Source organism: Canis lupus, chromosome 38 (genome assembly GCF_048164855.1).
Source record: "Canis lupus baileyi chromosome 38, mCanLup2.hap1, whole genome shotgun sequence".
NCBI classification, from domain to species: Eukaryota; Metazoa; Chordata; class Mammalia; order Carnivora; family Canidae; genus Canis; species Canis lupus.
Window position 1 is genome coordinate 22,244,945 of NC_132875.1, and position 14,839 is coordinate 22,259,783.

Genomic DNA, 14,839 nt, shown 5'->3' on the forward strand with positions numbered 1-14,839 from the left:
GAGTCGAAACCAAGAGTTGGATGCTCAACCGACTATGCCACCTAGGTGCCCCTGCTGCTTGCTGCTTCTTTTAAATACAACCATCTTGTATTAAACTTTCCATCTTATATTTTTGTTTGTGTTTTACTGAGCCTTTAAGGGGTTGCATGGGGGTCTTGCAAAATGAGGAGTGGCCAGTGGAGAATATGTGAGCCAGTAAAAGGGAGAGAGTAGATGAGAAAGAGTTTGAGGCTCCCCTCCTGACATATAGTCTTTCACAGGCACACACTGAGCGGAGATTCTTGTGAATCAGGGACCCCTTTTATAAACTCCTGCAAGTCCTTGTAAACATAAAGCCTTCACGTTTTACATCGAATCCACCCAATTATCGTGACATCACTTTGCTAAAAGCACTTGCGTTCAAGGGGTGAGAGGCTGGGAAACAGAAGCAAACATTTTGAAGCAAGACTCACAACATTTTAGATCCAAAAGGGCTTGAAGGTCAACTAGTCCAGACCCTTACTTCCTATGTCCAAGACAAGACATTGGAGGAATTCAGGCTCAAACTCAAGGTCTCTTCTTGAATTCGGTTGCAGGACACAATCCAGCCTGTTGGAGCAGAGGTCTGGCCCGGGTGAAAGATGGGGTCTTTCCATAGCTAGAAAGACAGGAGGGAAGAGGAGCAAGCAGGAGGCGGGAAAGAGGTGATTATTTTGTCTCCTCCATAATTGTGTCCAGGCTCCGTGGCAGTCTGTGTCCATAAGATTCTCTATTAGCAGAAGCCAAGTCAAGATAATCAGAACTGGTTTGGAAAGCTGAAAACCTCAACTTCCCCTAACCCAGCCCAGTCTGTTGACTTCCAGAAACCAATGACCTTCAGGTTCCAGCTCTTTAACGACCCTTTCACATCCCCCCCCTTTTCCACACCTGGAGAAGGAATGTCAAGGAAAAAAAAAAAAAAAAAAAAAGAGGACGCAATACAAACGCGGGCGGCTTCCCTATGTCTGGGGCATTTTCAGCAGATTCCCCAGTATCTCCTGTATCCGGAAAGTGAGACCCATTTAGCCATAGAGATGCTACTGGCCTCGGACTTTGTTTCCTTCCTTTTCTTGGCTATTGAAATCTTTGCTCTGATTTCAGGAAGACAGCTCACTCTCTTTCTCTCTCGTCTCTCTGCAGGGCGCGGGAGCGCGTTTTAAAACAGAGAGAGCGCGAGCACCCGAGCCGGTGAGGTTCATACGGGGAAACGGCCCCAGCCCTCGGTCTCCCCGGGTCGGAGCCGGCCCCGCGCAGACTACAAGTCCCAGGAGACCCCGCAAGGGACGGCGCGCTCTAGTGATCCTTCCGTCACTCTCCGGGGGACGGAGACAAAGGTTCCGTTGGCGGCGCGCTGCGGGTTGGTTTGCTTTCAGCGGCGGTGACGGAGGCCGCAGCCCGGCCGACTGAGGCGGGGGCGTCGGGAGCGTCGGGAGCGTCGGGGGGCGGGGGCGGGCGGGCGGGCGGGAGGGAGGGCGGCGGGGCCGGCGGCCCGGGGACCCAGCCGCGCGCACGGAGCCGGCCGCGAGATGGAGGGCGACGCGCCGCAGCGGGGGAGCGAGCGCGTGTCGGGTCCCGGCCCCGGCGGCGGCGGCGGAATGATCCGCGAGCTGTGCCGGGGCTTCGGCCGCCACCGCCGCTACCTGGGCCGCCTGCGACAGAACCTGCGCGAGACCCAGAAGTTCTTCCGCGACATCAAGTGCTCGCACGGCCACGGTTGTCCCTCCCCCCCCACGGGCGGCGGCGGCGGCGGGGACGGCGGCGGGGACGGGGACGGGCGCGGCCCTGCCGGCGACGTCGCCGAGACCGGGCTGCAGGCGGGTAAGGAGGGCGGCGGCGGCGGGGACGGGCCGGAGGGTCGGCGGGGGCCAGGCCGCGCCGCTGTCCCTGCAGAGCGAGCGGCGAAGGGACACGGAGCGGGGCGGGCATCCCTCGGGCCGGGCGAGGGGCGGGCGAGGGGCGCCCCGGGTCAGAGGGCGGTGCCCAGGCCCCCCCCCCCCGGGGAGCAGCGGGAGTCCCTGGGGGGAGGGGGGCGCTGGGGTCGGCCGAGAGCGGCAGGCGGGGGCGCCCGCGTGGGTCGTGCGTGCGGCGCGCGTGGGGGCCGGTGCGATGCGGTTGGGGCGTCCTCCGGGTGGGGCTGGGGTCGCCCAGGCACGGCTCTGGATGCCGGGGAGTCGCCTGAGCGGTTGCTTGTGCTTATGCTGAAACAGGGAACATACAGCAGGGGAGACTCTGGGGCTGTTTTTATTTATTTTATTTTATTTTTTTTTTTGGTGCTGACACTTCTTGCCTTGAATCTCTCTGGGATGTGCTGGAGTCTCTAAAGCACTTAAAGTTCTTTTAAAATTTTTTTTAATTTTTTATTTATTTATGATAGTTAGAGAGCGGGGCAGAGACACAGGCAGAGGGAGAAGCAGGCTCCATGCACCGGGAGCCCGACGTGGGATTCGACCCCGGGTCCCTCCAGGATCGCGCCCTGGGCCAAAGGCAGGCCCCAAACCGCTGCGCCACCCTGGGATCCCTCTAAAGCACTTAAAGTCGCGCGGGGGCTTCGATCTTCCCTAATTTCTTGCTGCTTCTTCAACTGCTATTGGCGGGGAACGCGAGGGTTTGTTAAGTACTGCGTCTAATTAGGAAATAACTTAGATTGGAAGGGGGAGGGGACCGGCATCCCGTGTAGACAGGTGCCCTGGGGCCAACATAGCAAACAGGTCGGTGGGTTTAATTTAGTGACTCTCAAACGCAAGTGTGCACTAGAATGAAATTAGCATTAAAAGTGTCTTTTAGCTCTACAGATAGAGTAGGTTTTGTGGGTGGATCCTGAGAATCTACACATAAAACGCTGCTGCTGGGGATTCTCTCGCAAGTGGTCTGCAGACACGCTCCGGGAAACAAATTTAGATGCTAATAGCACATTTGAACGTGAAGCTCAGAACAGAATGAATGGTTGGACTGTTCCACGTTTTATGTTGGGTCCCCGTGTTTCCAAAGTTGCATGTCTGATATCCTAAATTTGTCCGAGACACCAGAAACGGTGATAAACATAAGATAGTAAGATTCTGATATTATCTTAAATTACATTATCCCAGTTAGTTGGGTTGGGTGTAATAAACATGGGAAGAAAGGCCTGATAGCTTTTGTGGAGCTGTGGTTTTGACATCATATGCGCAGAGATTTGCTGCTCTGAAAATGGAACTATGGAGGCTGTCAGAGAACTGGCAAGAAGGGCTAATGTTTTCAGAGATGATCCTCAGAATGTGTACTTTCACCCTCCCCCTTAGCAAAGCTTTCCAGCAGCTTCCCTGCTCCCAAGTTTTTCTTATAACTTACCTGAAAGAGTCTTTTTATTGCTGTTACTCTATAACAACTCTTTATTTTAGAATCACTACTGAAAAAAAAAAGCAAAAACAAAAACAAGAGATGGAGGTTATCAAGGCACCTGGACACGCTCTTGTTTTTTATTCCTTAAAAGCCAAGTTAAGAAAGACAAAGGTACCCTTTGTATTTTGCCTCATTGGCTTTTCTAGTTGACTGCATCATGAACTAATCTTTGCATATTGTATTTAACTCTTTTCACCCTCTGGAGCCTGTCCATCTGAAATAAAAACTAGGGTAGAGTGCAGATGACTGAACTAGGAACAATTTGATTTTTTCCCATAAAATGCTTCCATTCCTTTCAGTATGGAGAGTTTTGTCTTTGGAGGTGAAAATGAGCATTAGGGAAAATTAGTGAGGTTCGCTTACTGTGTATATTTTGGGAATGCCATGTTTCCAGTTGTTTAGGTAACTGTTAGAAAGTGGAAGCCACTCCTTAACTGACAACTAGCTCTTGTTTTACCATTTTACAGGCTGTATGTGCAAAGTCAAGTTCACTCAGAGCCTGTCTCAACTTTCTTTTGTGAATGTTTTTTTCTGAATAAGAACTCTAAGAGAACACTCAAAAAGTTTTTTAATTCCCTTTATCTAAAAAAAAAAAATAATAATAATAATTCCCTTTATCTATTTCACCCCAACCCCCCCACCTGCCTCCTCTCTGGCAAACACTAGTTCTGTTTTGTCTCTTTTTTTCTTTTGTTTCTTCAGTTCCACATGAGTAAAAGGAACAGTCAATTCCTAACCTAACAAACCTCTAGAAAGTTCTGTGTTTTTTAAAAAAGATTTTATTTTTTTTAAGAGAGAGAGACAGAGATAGTGAAAGACAACATGAGCAGAGAGGAGAGGGAGAAACAGGCTCCTGGCTGAGCAGGGAGCCAGAAGATAAGACACGAACGAACATACGGGGCTTGGGATCCCAGAACCCTGGGATCATGACCTGAGCCAAAAGCAGATGCTTAACTAACGGAACCACCGAAGTGTCTCAAGAAAGTTTTAATCGTCATTTCAGAGTGGAAGTGTGCTTCTAGTTTGGATGTAGTGTATTTGAGCAACTGAAAATCATTAACTCCAGATTTTTATTATTTTACTTTTAACCACAAAGGAGATGGGAAGGGCCCCCAAATAATGTTTTCTTCTTAATTTTGACAGTTTCGTGTTGGAGGCAGTTTAGAGAGTATATAATGTATATGATGTTTTAGGAGCTAAAAAGTAGATTTGTAATCAAACTCTTAAAATAAGAGCAGCCTGGCCTATACAAAGCAGAATGAATTACAAATGAAATTTCTTTAATTCCATTTCTCCTCTGCTGCCCAAATCATTGGCCTTTTCACTAGTTTAACTACAGGGTATGAGAGCCCCTTTATCTGTTAATTTTCCTCTCAGAAGCTTCAGAAGTAATGAGATAAAGGCTTTGAAAACTATTTTGAAAAAACGCAGAATGGAGTGCTACAAAGTAGCAAAGGGAAAAGTATTTTTCTTGTTTTGTGATCCAACAGATCCTTATTTGTTGCAAGGCATCATAAACATTTGAAATGAAGACATTGGAATGATCAAATGCGTCTAGTTGGAATGCTCTCTGCTGTGCTGCATTCCTTCCATCCTGTTTCCACTCCTTAGTAACTAGATGACCTTGGGCACAACTGTGCTGTGCCAGTTTCCTCATCTGGAACCCGGGATTATAACAGTAGTCTTGCCCCTAGGGTTGTTGGGATTTGATATACTTTAACGTGTGTGCTTTAGTGTAATGCCTGCTACCGCGCTGTGTAGGTATTATAGGTAGGTCGTGTAATTCCATAGTTATTCAGTAAACATTTAAGTATCTGGTGTAGGGAACAGAGAGTCAAAAAAGACATTGGCCTTTGGTTAGTGGGAATCGGTCTTTCCCTTCTATACTTTTCTCCTAGGAAAGCAAAAAGAATTACAATTATCATCATTCCGAATGATGCACGAATGAGTGCACGAATGAGTTGTTTCTGTTGGAGAAGGGATCCAAAGACTAGGAAGACCTGAAGTCAGTCCTCTAGAAAGGTCCAGTCTAACTGCAGCCCTATATGTAGGCAGCACCTAAAGCAGAAAAATGGCAGAGAGCTAAGTAAGGTATGGTAGGTTATAGGCATTTCATGGGAGTTACAGTTCTTAGGTTTTTATAGCCCTTTGCCTTTGGTTAGTGAACAGATTTGTGTCTCTAACATTCTTTACCCTCTCTTTTTCACACCCTTATAAACTGGCTGCCAGAATTTAAAAGAAGAGGAAAAGCACTAGTGCAGCTATTGGAAGTAGACATTTTTCTTGGACTCCTTAGATGGAAATCAGAATAGGGAGTTAAGTGGCAGAGTGACATCTGGGGAAGAGACAGAAAATTGGGAGAGCGGAGATTATTTACAGCCCTGTTCCATGTGGCTGCCTTCTTTGGGGGCTCTGTGGTGGGAAGTCGGTGTGCAGGGTGAAACAGCAGGAGCCTGCAACCAGCATGCTCTCCAGTAGTTCATCCTGGTCTGTTCTTGCCCTTCAATATAATCTCTGCAGGGATGGTGCTATAACTGGTTCTTATTATTATCTCAAGCATATTGAAAACTTTTGCTTTCTCTCTCATTCTCTTCATATATGGAAGCAACAACAGTGGTCGAAAAGCGAGCACAAGCTTTGGAATCAAACCTGGGTTTCCTGTTGTAGTTTAGCCTCTTATTCACCGTGTGACTTGGGCAAGTTGCTCAATCTAGTTGAGCCTTGGGTTTCTCCTATGTGAAATGGTAGTGATATGACATGCTGTATATTGTATGATTCCATCTGTGTGAAATACCCAGAATAGGCAAGTTCATAAAGATAGAAGGCATGTTAGTGATTGCCAGCAGATGAGGAGAGAGGAAAATGCGGAGTGACTGTTAATGGGTGTGGGATTTCTTTTCGGAGAATAAAAATGTTCCAGAACTAGATTGTGGTGATGGGTGCACCACTTTGTGAATATTCGAAAAAAGACTGAATTACACACTTAAAAAGGGTGAATTGTATCTAAATACATACATACATACATACATAAAATGAGAGTGCTAATGTCTATCTCCCAAAGTTGTTGTGACATTTAGGGATGATCTACTTTAAAGCACTTAATGCAGCCATGTAGTGAGTGCTCAGTATATGCAGCTGTTACTGTGTATGTATGTAATTGGTGAGCACTAGATTAGGAGGTTGGAGCATGTTGGGTTGGTGGAAGAATAAGGGGATCAGAAAGAGGGAATGTGGGACAGAACAGTTTTGAGCTGGAGCCAGATACAGTCCCACGTCTCTAAACTCCCCATCTAGTCCTGCTTTTGTGACTCCTTCCTTGTTCATTTCTGACCTGGCCATGAGAATATAAAATGCACGCTGGCAGTGAAGAGATTTTGTTACGAATGAGTTGTAGCCCAGGCTCCATAGCTTGCCATGGAGCCGTAATTGACTTAAGTGGGAGACGTTATCTGATTGAATTGAGTATAATGTGACACTACCTACCCTAGCCTCCTATTCCAATTTCCAGTCCCTGACATTTAAGGTACCCGGCCCCTCTTTGCAGATTTTGCTACCTCCCCTTCCCTGCTAAGAGCCTGGGAGGAAGTAGCCTCCCCCAAACACAGTGGCTCTTTGCACCTTTCCCCTTTATAGCCTCTCCCTTCCTAATCATCCCTTCTAGGGATAATCTGTTTCCGTGGCCCAGGGCAGCCCACTATGAAAAGGCTTGGATAATTCTGCATGCCTTTAAAAGAAAAGACATACAGAAGCCTGGGTGGCTCAGCACCTGCCTTCGCCCCCGGGTGTGAGAAAAAAAATAGGAAAGAAAAGACATAATTACCTTTAAGATTTGCCATATATGAAAAAAAAAAAAAAAGATTTGCCATATATGGGCGGCCCCGGGTGGCTCAGCGGTTGTGCCACCTTCAGCCCAGGGCCTGATCCTGGAGTCCCAGGATCGAGTCCCACGTCGGGCTCCATGCATGGAGCCTGTTTCTCCCTCTGCCTGTGTCTCTGCCTCTCTCTGTATGTATCTCATTAATAAATAAATAAAATCTAAAAAAAAAAAAAAGATTTGCCATATGTGTAGTTTAGTCTGAAATGTCATCACTGATTTCAATACTTAGTTTTTCAGCCTTCAAGTGGTTTTAAGGAAAGCATGGATTTTTTTTTGAAAGATTTTATTTATTTATTCATGAGAGGCAGAGAGAGAGAGAGAGAGAGAGAGAAAGAGGCAGAGACACAGGCAGAGGGAGAAGCAGGCTCCATGCTGGAAACCTGACGTGGGACCAGATCCTGGGTCTCCAGGATCACACCCTGGGCTGAAGGCAGCGCTAAACTGCTGAGCCACCCGGGCTGCCCAAAAGCATGGATTTAAACAAAAATCCACTCTGGTATGTATGTATGTATGTATGTATGTATGTATTTATTTTTTAAGACTTTTATTTATGCATGAGAGCCATAGCGAGAGAGAGAGAGAGAGAGAGAGAGAGAGAGAGAGAGAGAGAGGCAGAGACACAAGCAGAGGGAGAAGCAGGCTCCATGCAGGGAAGCCCGATGTGGGACTCGATCCCAGGTCTCCAGGATCAGGCCCTGGGCTGAAGGTGGCGCTAAACCACTGAGCCACTGGGGCTGCCCCACTCTGGTCTTTACATTTTGTTTTGCTCTGTCCACTTTCCAACACCTCTTTTTATTTCTGTATGCTTCTGTTCTCCATCTCACTTCCTACATTAAATGTACTTCTCAAAAACAGTCTCTTGAAAATAAAACCTCAAAAAAATATGCCATCAAGGTAAAGGGAAATATGAATTTCACCTTGAACCTTTTGTTCAATTTCTGTAGGTTCTGTATGTTGTTTCGTTTGTATGAATGCTATGCATATATTTGTTTTATCCTGCCTACTAGATTGTGAACCCCTAAGAGTAAAGACTCTTTTATTCATCTTTGTATCCCCTGCAATGCCTGCCTACATAGAGCTTTATATTTAGTAGGTAAATAAATACCTGTTAAATTATTTCCATGGCCGGTAGATCTTGGGGTGATGTTTTTTTCCACTTCAGAAGGACATTTCCTCCCCATATAAGATAGGGATTTTTGTAGATTTACCTGCCTTTTACTAGCTGGACCTCTAAAAAAGAAGAGTGATGCATTTGAGAGATGACTGATTAGGCTGGGTTGCATTCTGTGCAGATACCCAAATGATTTTCATGCCCCAAAGAATAAGTTGCATGTGATCCCAGTGTGCCAGAGCTTCTCTATGATATGGGAAGTTAAATCCTTAATATTCATTCACTCAACAGATCTTTATTAATGCCTAATTCAGTACTGGGTCCAGGATACACAGTGGTGAACCACTGTCCTACTAAGTGATAATATTCCAAGTTGATGTTACAGAAGGAAGGATTAGTGTTTTGTCATGTTCCCTCTAGAGGATTTTTTTTACAAATTGATTATTTACTTAACTATTAGCTGTCTTTGAGGGCATGAGATAGGCATATGGGAAGTTGTCAGATGAAATGACATTGACAGGAAAAGGAGTTGAGTACTAACTTTCTGACAGAGTTCAGGAAAATTAGCCCCCATCTGTCTTTGATGGAGTAATTGTAATTGTCTTGTTTGTATGGCTCAAAAGCAGAAAGCAATCACGAAGGTTAGAGCGGCTTCCATCTTCATATCTTTTCTCAGAGCTTACTCAGAGGGAAGCTGGCATGAAGAACATGAGTGTGTGGGTATGTATGGTTTTCTCCCTAACAGTCTTAAGACCTAAGGTGAGTTTGCTTCTTATGTTTTGTAGGAAAATAGTTCACCTCTAGGGATGAAGGGTTTTGCTTCCTGCACCATGCAGGGAGTCTGGTGGTGGTATACCTAGCAAGGGTGGAGAGGGTGAGTCCACGTGGGAGATGCAGGTTTTCTTTCTTGGCTCTCCAAAAGGTCTGCCTGGAGTCCCTCATAGGACTTAGTCCAGTCTAAGTCTAGGCTACTCCTTGCTTGAAAACAGAATCAGTTCTTTCCCAGAGGAGGATCGTGGAATCTAATACCTGAACAGAGAATAGCTGAAGCCGTGGTGGAGATCCGTGCCCCTTGCTCAGAGCCATCAGCCAGCCTCTCTGAGAAAGTCCCCTTAGAAGTGCTACTCCTCCAAAGCCTAAACCAGAACTCTCTAAAAGAAAGTTGATCAGAGCATGGAGACTCCTTAGTATCGCCTGTGGGCCCCTGGTTGGAGTGCCCATCACGTGCAGTGCCTTTCTGTGTCTTCTTTAGGGGTTGGCTGTATTCCCCAGCCTTGTGCCATGCTGCTGTGGGAACCTTTTGACCACAATTCTCTTTGGAGTTGGGCTTTGTAATGTGCTTCCGTTCCCTGGGGTGGTGTTCTCTGGGCAGGAAGATGGGAAGTAGGACTTGAGGATTGTTTTGCTTTTCACTTGTCTAACTAATAATGCCTCAAAACTATCCCAAAGAATGATGATAGGTTATGTATTCATAAAAGCTTTTGATTAAAAACACATACACAAAACTCACACTTGTTTTTTAAAAATGCTTTTATCCCATTCTTTATTTAGATGTAAAAAAAACCCCAGACAAACCCAAGTCCAACTTTAGCTTCATCAGATTAAGAACTTTAGTGCCTTATTTATGCTGGACATATTTTATGGTGTTTTTTACCCTTTCCAGTTGATGTGATAGGGAGAGAATTACATTTCCCAGGATTTTTTTTTTTTTTTTTTTTTTTTTTTAATCACGCCAAACTTTCCAAAGCAAAGACTAAGGGCCTGTCATAAATGCAGCTAGATTCAAGACTGATTTGAATAAAAGCTCACAGGCACCTGGGTGGCTCAGTGGTTGAGCCATCTGCCTTCGGCTCAGGTCATAATCCTGGGGTCCTGGGATCAAGTCCTGCATTGGGCTCCCCTTGGGGAACCCTGCTTCTCCCCCTGCCTATGTCTCTGCCTCTCTCCTTGTCTCTCATGAATGAATACATAAAATATTTTTTAAAATATTTTTAAAAATGAATAAAAGCTCACTATTTAAATTAGAGGGACAGTGTCTGAGCCAATATGGAGTGTATTTTTAAAAATATTCTGTACAACATACTGTAGCCTTAACTTTTTAAAGATTAATTTATTTGAAAAAAAAAAGATTAATTTATTTGAGAGAGAATCCTCAGCAGGCTCCCCCACTGAGGCACAGAGCCTGAAGGAACTGGATCCTAGGACTCTTGAGAGCATGACCTGACCAGAAACTGAGAGTAGGAGGTTCAACTGGTTGAGTCACTCAGGCCCCCCACCCAACCTTTTTTAAAGGTTTATTTACTTAGAGAGCCAGGGGGAAGGGCAGGGGGAAAGGAAGAGAGAATCTCTAGCAGAGACTCCCTGCTGAGAATGAAGCCCTATGGGAGGGCTCAATCCTATGACCCTGAGATCATGACCTGACCCAAAACCAAGGGCCAGGTGTGCAACCTCTTGAGCGACCCAGGCAGCCCTAGCCTTAACTTATAATATGGAGATATATATGTGCAAGGGGGAATGTAGAGGGGAAACAGCCAGTAGGAGAAAAGTAATTTACTCTTTGGGCATATGAGACCCCCCTGGGGGAACCTGTTTCAGTTTCTCCTGAGGGAGTGATTGGCTTGTTCTGCTGCCTCTTATTCCATGGAAAGAAATGGAGGAGTTCTGCTACCCCAACTTGGAAACATGTTTTCCTTTCCATCCTTGGAAACTATAGGATACAAGAAGTTAGATAGTAAGGAGGCTTGTCCTTCAGAAGAGGTGGAGATATGTTTCCTACTGCTGAGTGATCAGAAGGGACCTCTGCAAGCAGTGTGAAGTCATGCTGCTTCTGGTGGTTTCTTGTTCAAGGAACTGGATGGTTATAGGTAACTTTTAGCATTGGAGCTAAGAGTTCGTCTGTATCGCTTAGCCCTTGAAGATTTAACATCCCTGGAGGTGTTAAGCTTGATCACTGGTTGTGTTAGTGTCCTCTAGGTCTCTCCACCTTAAAGTCACCTTTTTTTTTTTTTTCCCCTTTGCAGTTGATTAGTCTTTTGTGGGAGGTGTTCTAAGATTTCACTGAGAATCCTGTTCCTGAAAACAACTCCTTCCACTAGACCTTAGCACCCATTGACAACTCCCACTTGGCTTAGTGAGGTTTTCATATCCGTTGTCCCTTCTGTATTTCTTAATTGGTATTCTATGGTAAGGAAGGGTTTTCCTTTTCCCTTTTTTGTTTTTAAAGATTTTATTTATTTATTTGAAAAAGCACACAAGTGGTGGGGGGAGGGGCAGAGGGCGAGGGAGAAGCAGACTCTCCGTTGAGCAGGGAGCCTGATGGATACATGGGTTGATCCCAGGACCCTGAGATCATGACCTGAATTGAAGCAGATGCTTTACCAACTGAGCAACCCAGGTGCCTCTTCCCACCCTTTCCTTTTTTGCTTAGCAGTTTATACCAGTGTGGACTTGTGAATTTTTTCAGTGAATTATAATCCCTTGCTATCATTTAAGAGAATGTTATGCCTAATTGTCCCTGATTTGGTCAGTGAGCTCCACTCTGAGCTGGTTCCTGTGTCCTTTTGACCCATTCCCATCATGGAATCATTCGTAATGGTTACTAGGTATCAGAGGCTACCTCCCAAATGACAGACGCTAAGCCCTCTGTGAAGCTTGGGGTTGGCTTCCTTGGAGGAGCTGCTTCCATCTCTGCATCCCATAAGCTACAGCTGCCCGCTGCCTTTCTGTTCCCTCTGTAGCATGACCAGCTGAGTTTTGCCCAGAAGGGAACTTGTCAGCAGGCTGCTGAGTGTGGGCTCTTCATTTCAGGGCTCCCATGGTATATAAGCTTCTGGGGGCGGTGGCCATCTCTCTCTTCAGATTCCAGGACAATCTACTTCTTAAAAACTCTTAGAGACCTTTACATGGCCTCCAGGTAGGAAAACTTACTGACATTTCTGCCAGCTTGACTTTTCAGCTTTCACCAAGAGTTTAGGCTACTTGAGAACATCTCAATCTCTAACCTCCAAAAACCATTCCCTTCTACCACAATGTCCTTGTACTGCTTGGATCTGAGGATCCTGAAAACCAGACTATTTGGGTATGTTTTCCTTAAATTCTCCTGGGCTCCTAATGTCTCCTCCGTAATTCATAATCTTGTAAATTGGGCTGACGGTCAGAGCTTGCTTGGGAATGATAAATAAATGTTTCATGGCAGAGTCCGTTCTCGCAGCTCCTGGGATTTTTGTAGCTCAGTACTTTGAAGCTTGTAATAGAATTGATGGTAGTAGAAAAACTGTGACATTCATTTCTCAATTTAGGAGTTTGTCCTTTTCTTTACTCTTGGCACATGTAGTTTGTAAGAAATAAAAACGTCTCACTGCTTATTTGTGGAAATGCATATTTGTGTCACTGATAACTTGAGCGAGTTATTAAATTCTCCCATAAAATCCTGTATATGTTACTCCCTTTCCGAGAGGACTACAAGTTCACTGTTAAAAGCAAGGTAAACAAACTGGACCCAGTGGAGGGAAATCTTCAGGTGCCAGGAACAAGGCTGGCAGAAGTAACTATTGGGACCCGAACTGCCTGTGAGTGGTCATAGTATGAGAAGACCAAGGTAGAGTCCCATTCACCTACTCCATGTCAGGCCTTCCCAACCTTGGCCATGGATTGCACCCACCCTGGCCCTCACCTCTCCAGTGTGTATTAGTGATGGGAATGGAAAACAGGTAAGGAGCATGCATGGACATGGATCCATTGTCATTACTCCGAAAACAATTTATTTTATTTAAATATTTTATTTATTCATGAGAGACACACAGAGAGAGGCAGAGACACAGGCAGAGGGAGAAGCAGGCTCCATGCAGGGAGCCCAATGTGGGACTTGATCCTGGAACTCCAGGATCATGCTCTGAGCTGAAGGCAGACATTCAACCACTGAGCCATCCAGGTGTCCCCACTCCAGAAACAATTTAAATAAAGTACCTATCCAAATGGGTCACTAGAGACATCAAAAGGTCATTAGCATTTCTTCCCTCCAGTTCTTCCTGTTTATAATAGTCTTAACCTCAAATGCAAAGGATAAAGAGAAGCATGAAAAATGTATCTCTGAAAATATATTTTTATTTTTATTTTTTTAGAGATTTACTATTATTTTAGGGATACCTGGGTGGCTCAGTGGTTGAGCATCTGCCTTCGGCTCAGGGAGTGATCCTGGAGTTCCAGGATCGAGTCCCACATCAGGCTCCTTGCATGGAGCCTGCTTCTCCCTCTGCCTGTGTCTCTGCCTGTCTCTGTGTGTCTCTCATGGATAAATAAATAAAATCTTTAAAAAAAATAAAGATTTACTATTATTTTAGAGCAAGTATACAGTGATGGGGGGGAGGGGCAAAGGGAGCCTGAGAAGGGGAATCTCAAGCAGACCCTGTGTTGAGTGTGGAGCCCAAAATGTGGCTTGATCCCATGACCCTGAGATCATGACCTAAGCTGAAATCAAGAAATTGATGCTCAACTGACCAAACCACCCAGGTGCCCCACCCCCCTCCTTTTTTAAAATTTTTTTATTTTTTTAGAAAAGGGACTCTAGAGATCTTAGGCAGAATAACAACTTTGTTTAAAAATGTGCACCAGCTAGTGTGCTTTTTCCCCCCAGGCTTTATTTATTCCTCGTGATTTTAAGAGCTTTTTTTTTTTTTTTTTTTTTGAGATTTTATTTATTTATTTATGAGAGACACACAGAGAGAGGGTGCAGAAACACAGGCAGAGGGAGAAGCAGTCTCCCCGTGGGGAGCCTCATGCTGGACTCAATCCCAGGACCTTAGGATCGTGTCCTGAGCTGAAGGCAGACGCTCAACCACTGAGCCACCAGTGCCCTTGAGAGGGTCTGTATGAAACTTGACCGTTTTAATAGAGACTGCCAGTCTGCTTTATTTATTTATTTATTTTAAAGGTTTCATATACTTGTTTGAGAGAGAGATAGCAGAGCAAGAGAGAACGCGAGGGAAGGACAGGGGGAGAGGAAGAGGCAGACTCCCTGCCCAGCTCAATCCCAGGACCCCAAGATTACAGCCCAGGCGGAAGACATATACTTAACCAACTGAGCCACCCAGGCACCTCTATCAGTCTGCTTTAGATTGGGTTCCTGGGGCACCTGGGTGGCAGTACACACTCTCAAGTAAATAAATCTCTAAAAAAATAAAAATAAATTGGGGTCCTGCAATCACCAAATTATATTTGTTTCCTAATTAGGAAAAATGTGGTAGTGAGTGTAGGGGAGGAAAAGTTTCTCTGTCTTTTTGGAGTCTCCAGCCGGGCCTAAGAATTAAACTGGTGTAAGCAGGTACACAAGAGAAAAGCATTTGTGTTTTATTACGTTTTACATGTACATGGAGTCCCCACAAGAGATGAAGGCTCAAAGAAGCAGAGCTGAACATTTACATAATGAATTTTTTTTTTAGATTTTATTTTATTTTTTT

General features: G+C 45.2%; 1 protein-coding gene across 2 annotated transcripts in view; it reads left to right on the forward strand.

Annotated features, from left to right (window-relative positions):
* The first annotated feature begins 1,510 nt into the window (after positions 1-1,510).
* The window catches only part of DSTYK (dual serine/threonine and tyrosine protein kinase), a 50,203-nt gene continuing 36,874 nt past the window's right edge, over positions 1,511-14,839 (forward strand). The window contains exon 1 of one of the 2 annotated variants that reach the window (XM_072814554.1): positions 1,511-1,836. In XM_072814554.1, coding sequence (XP_072670655.1) covers positions 1,545-1,836 — 292 coding nt within the window. In that variant the 5' untranslated portion in view covers positions 1,511-1,544. Of the gene's footprint in view, positions 1,837-8,980; positions 9,105-14,839 lie in introns of those variants that run through there. The other variant, XM_072814555.1, reaches the window with a different exon arrangement.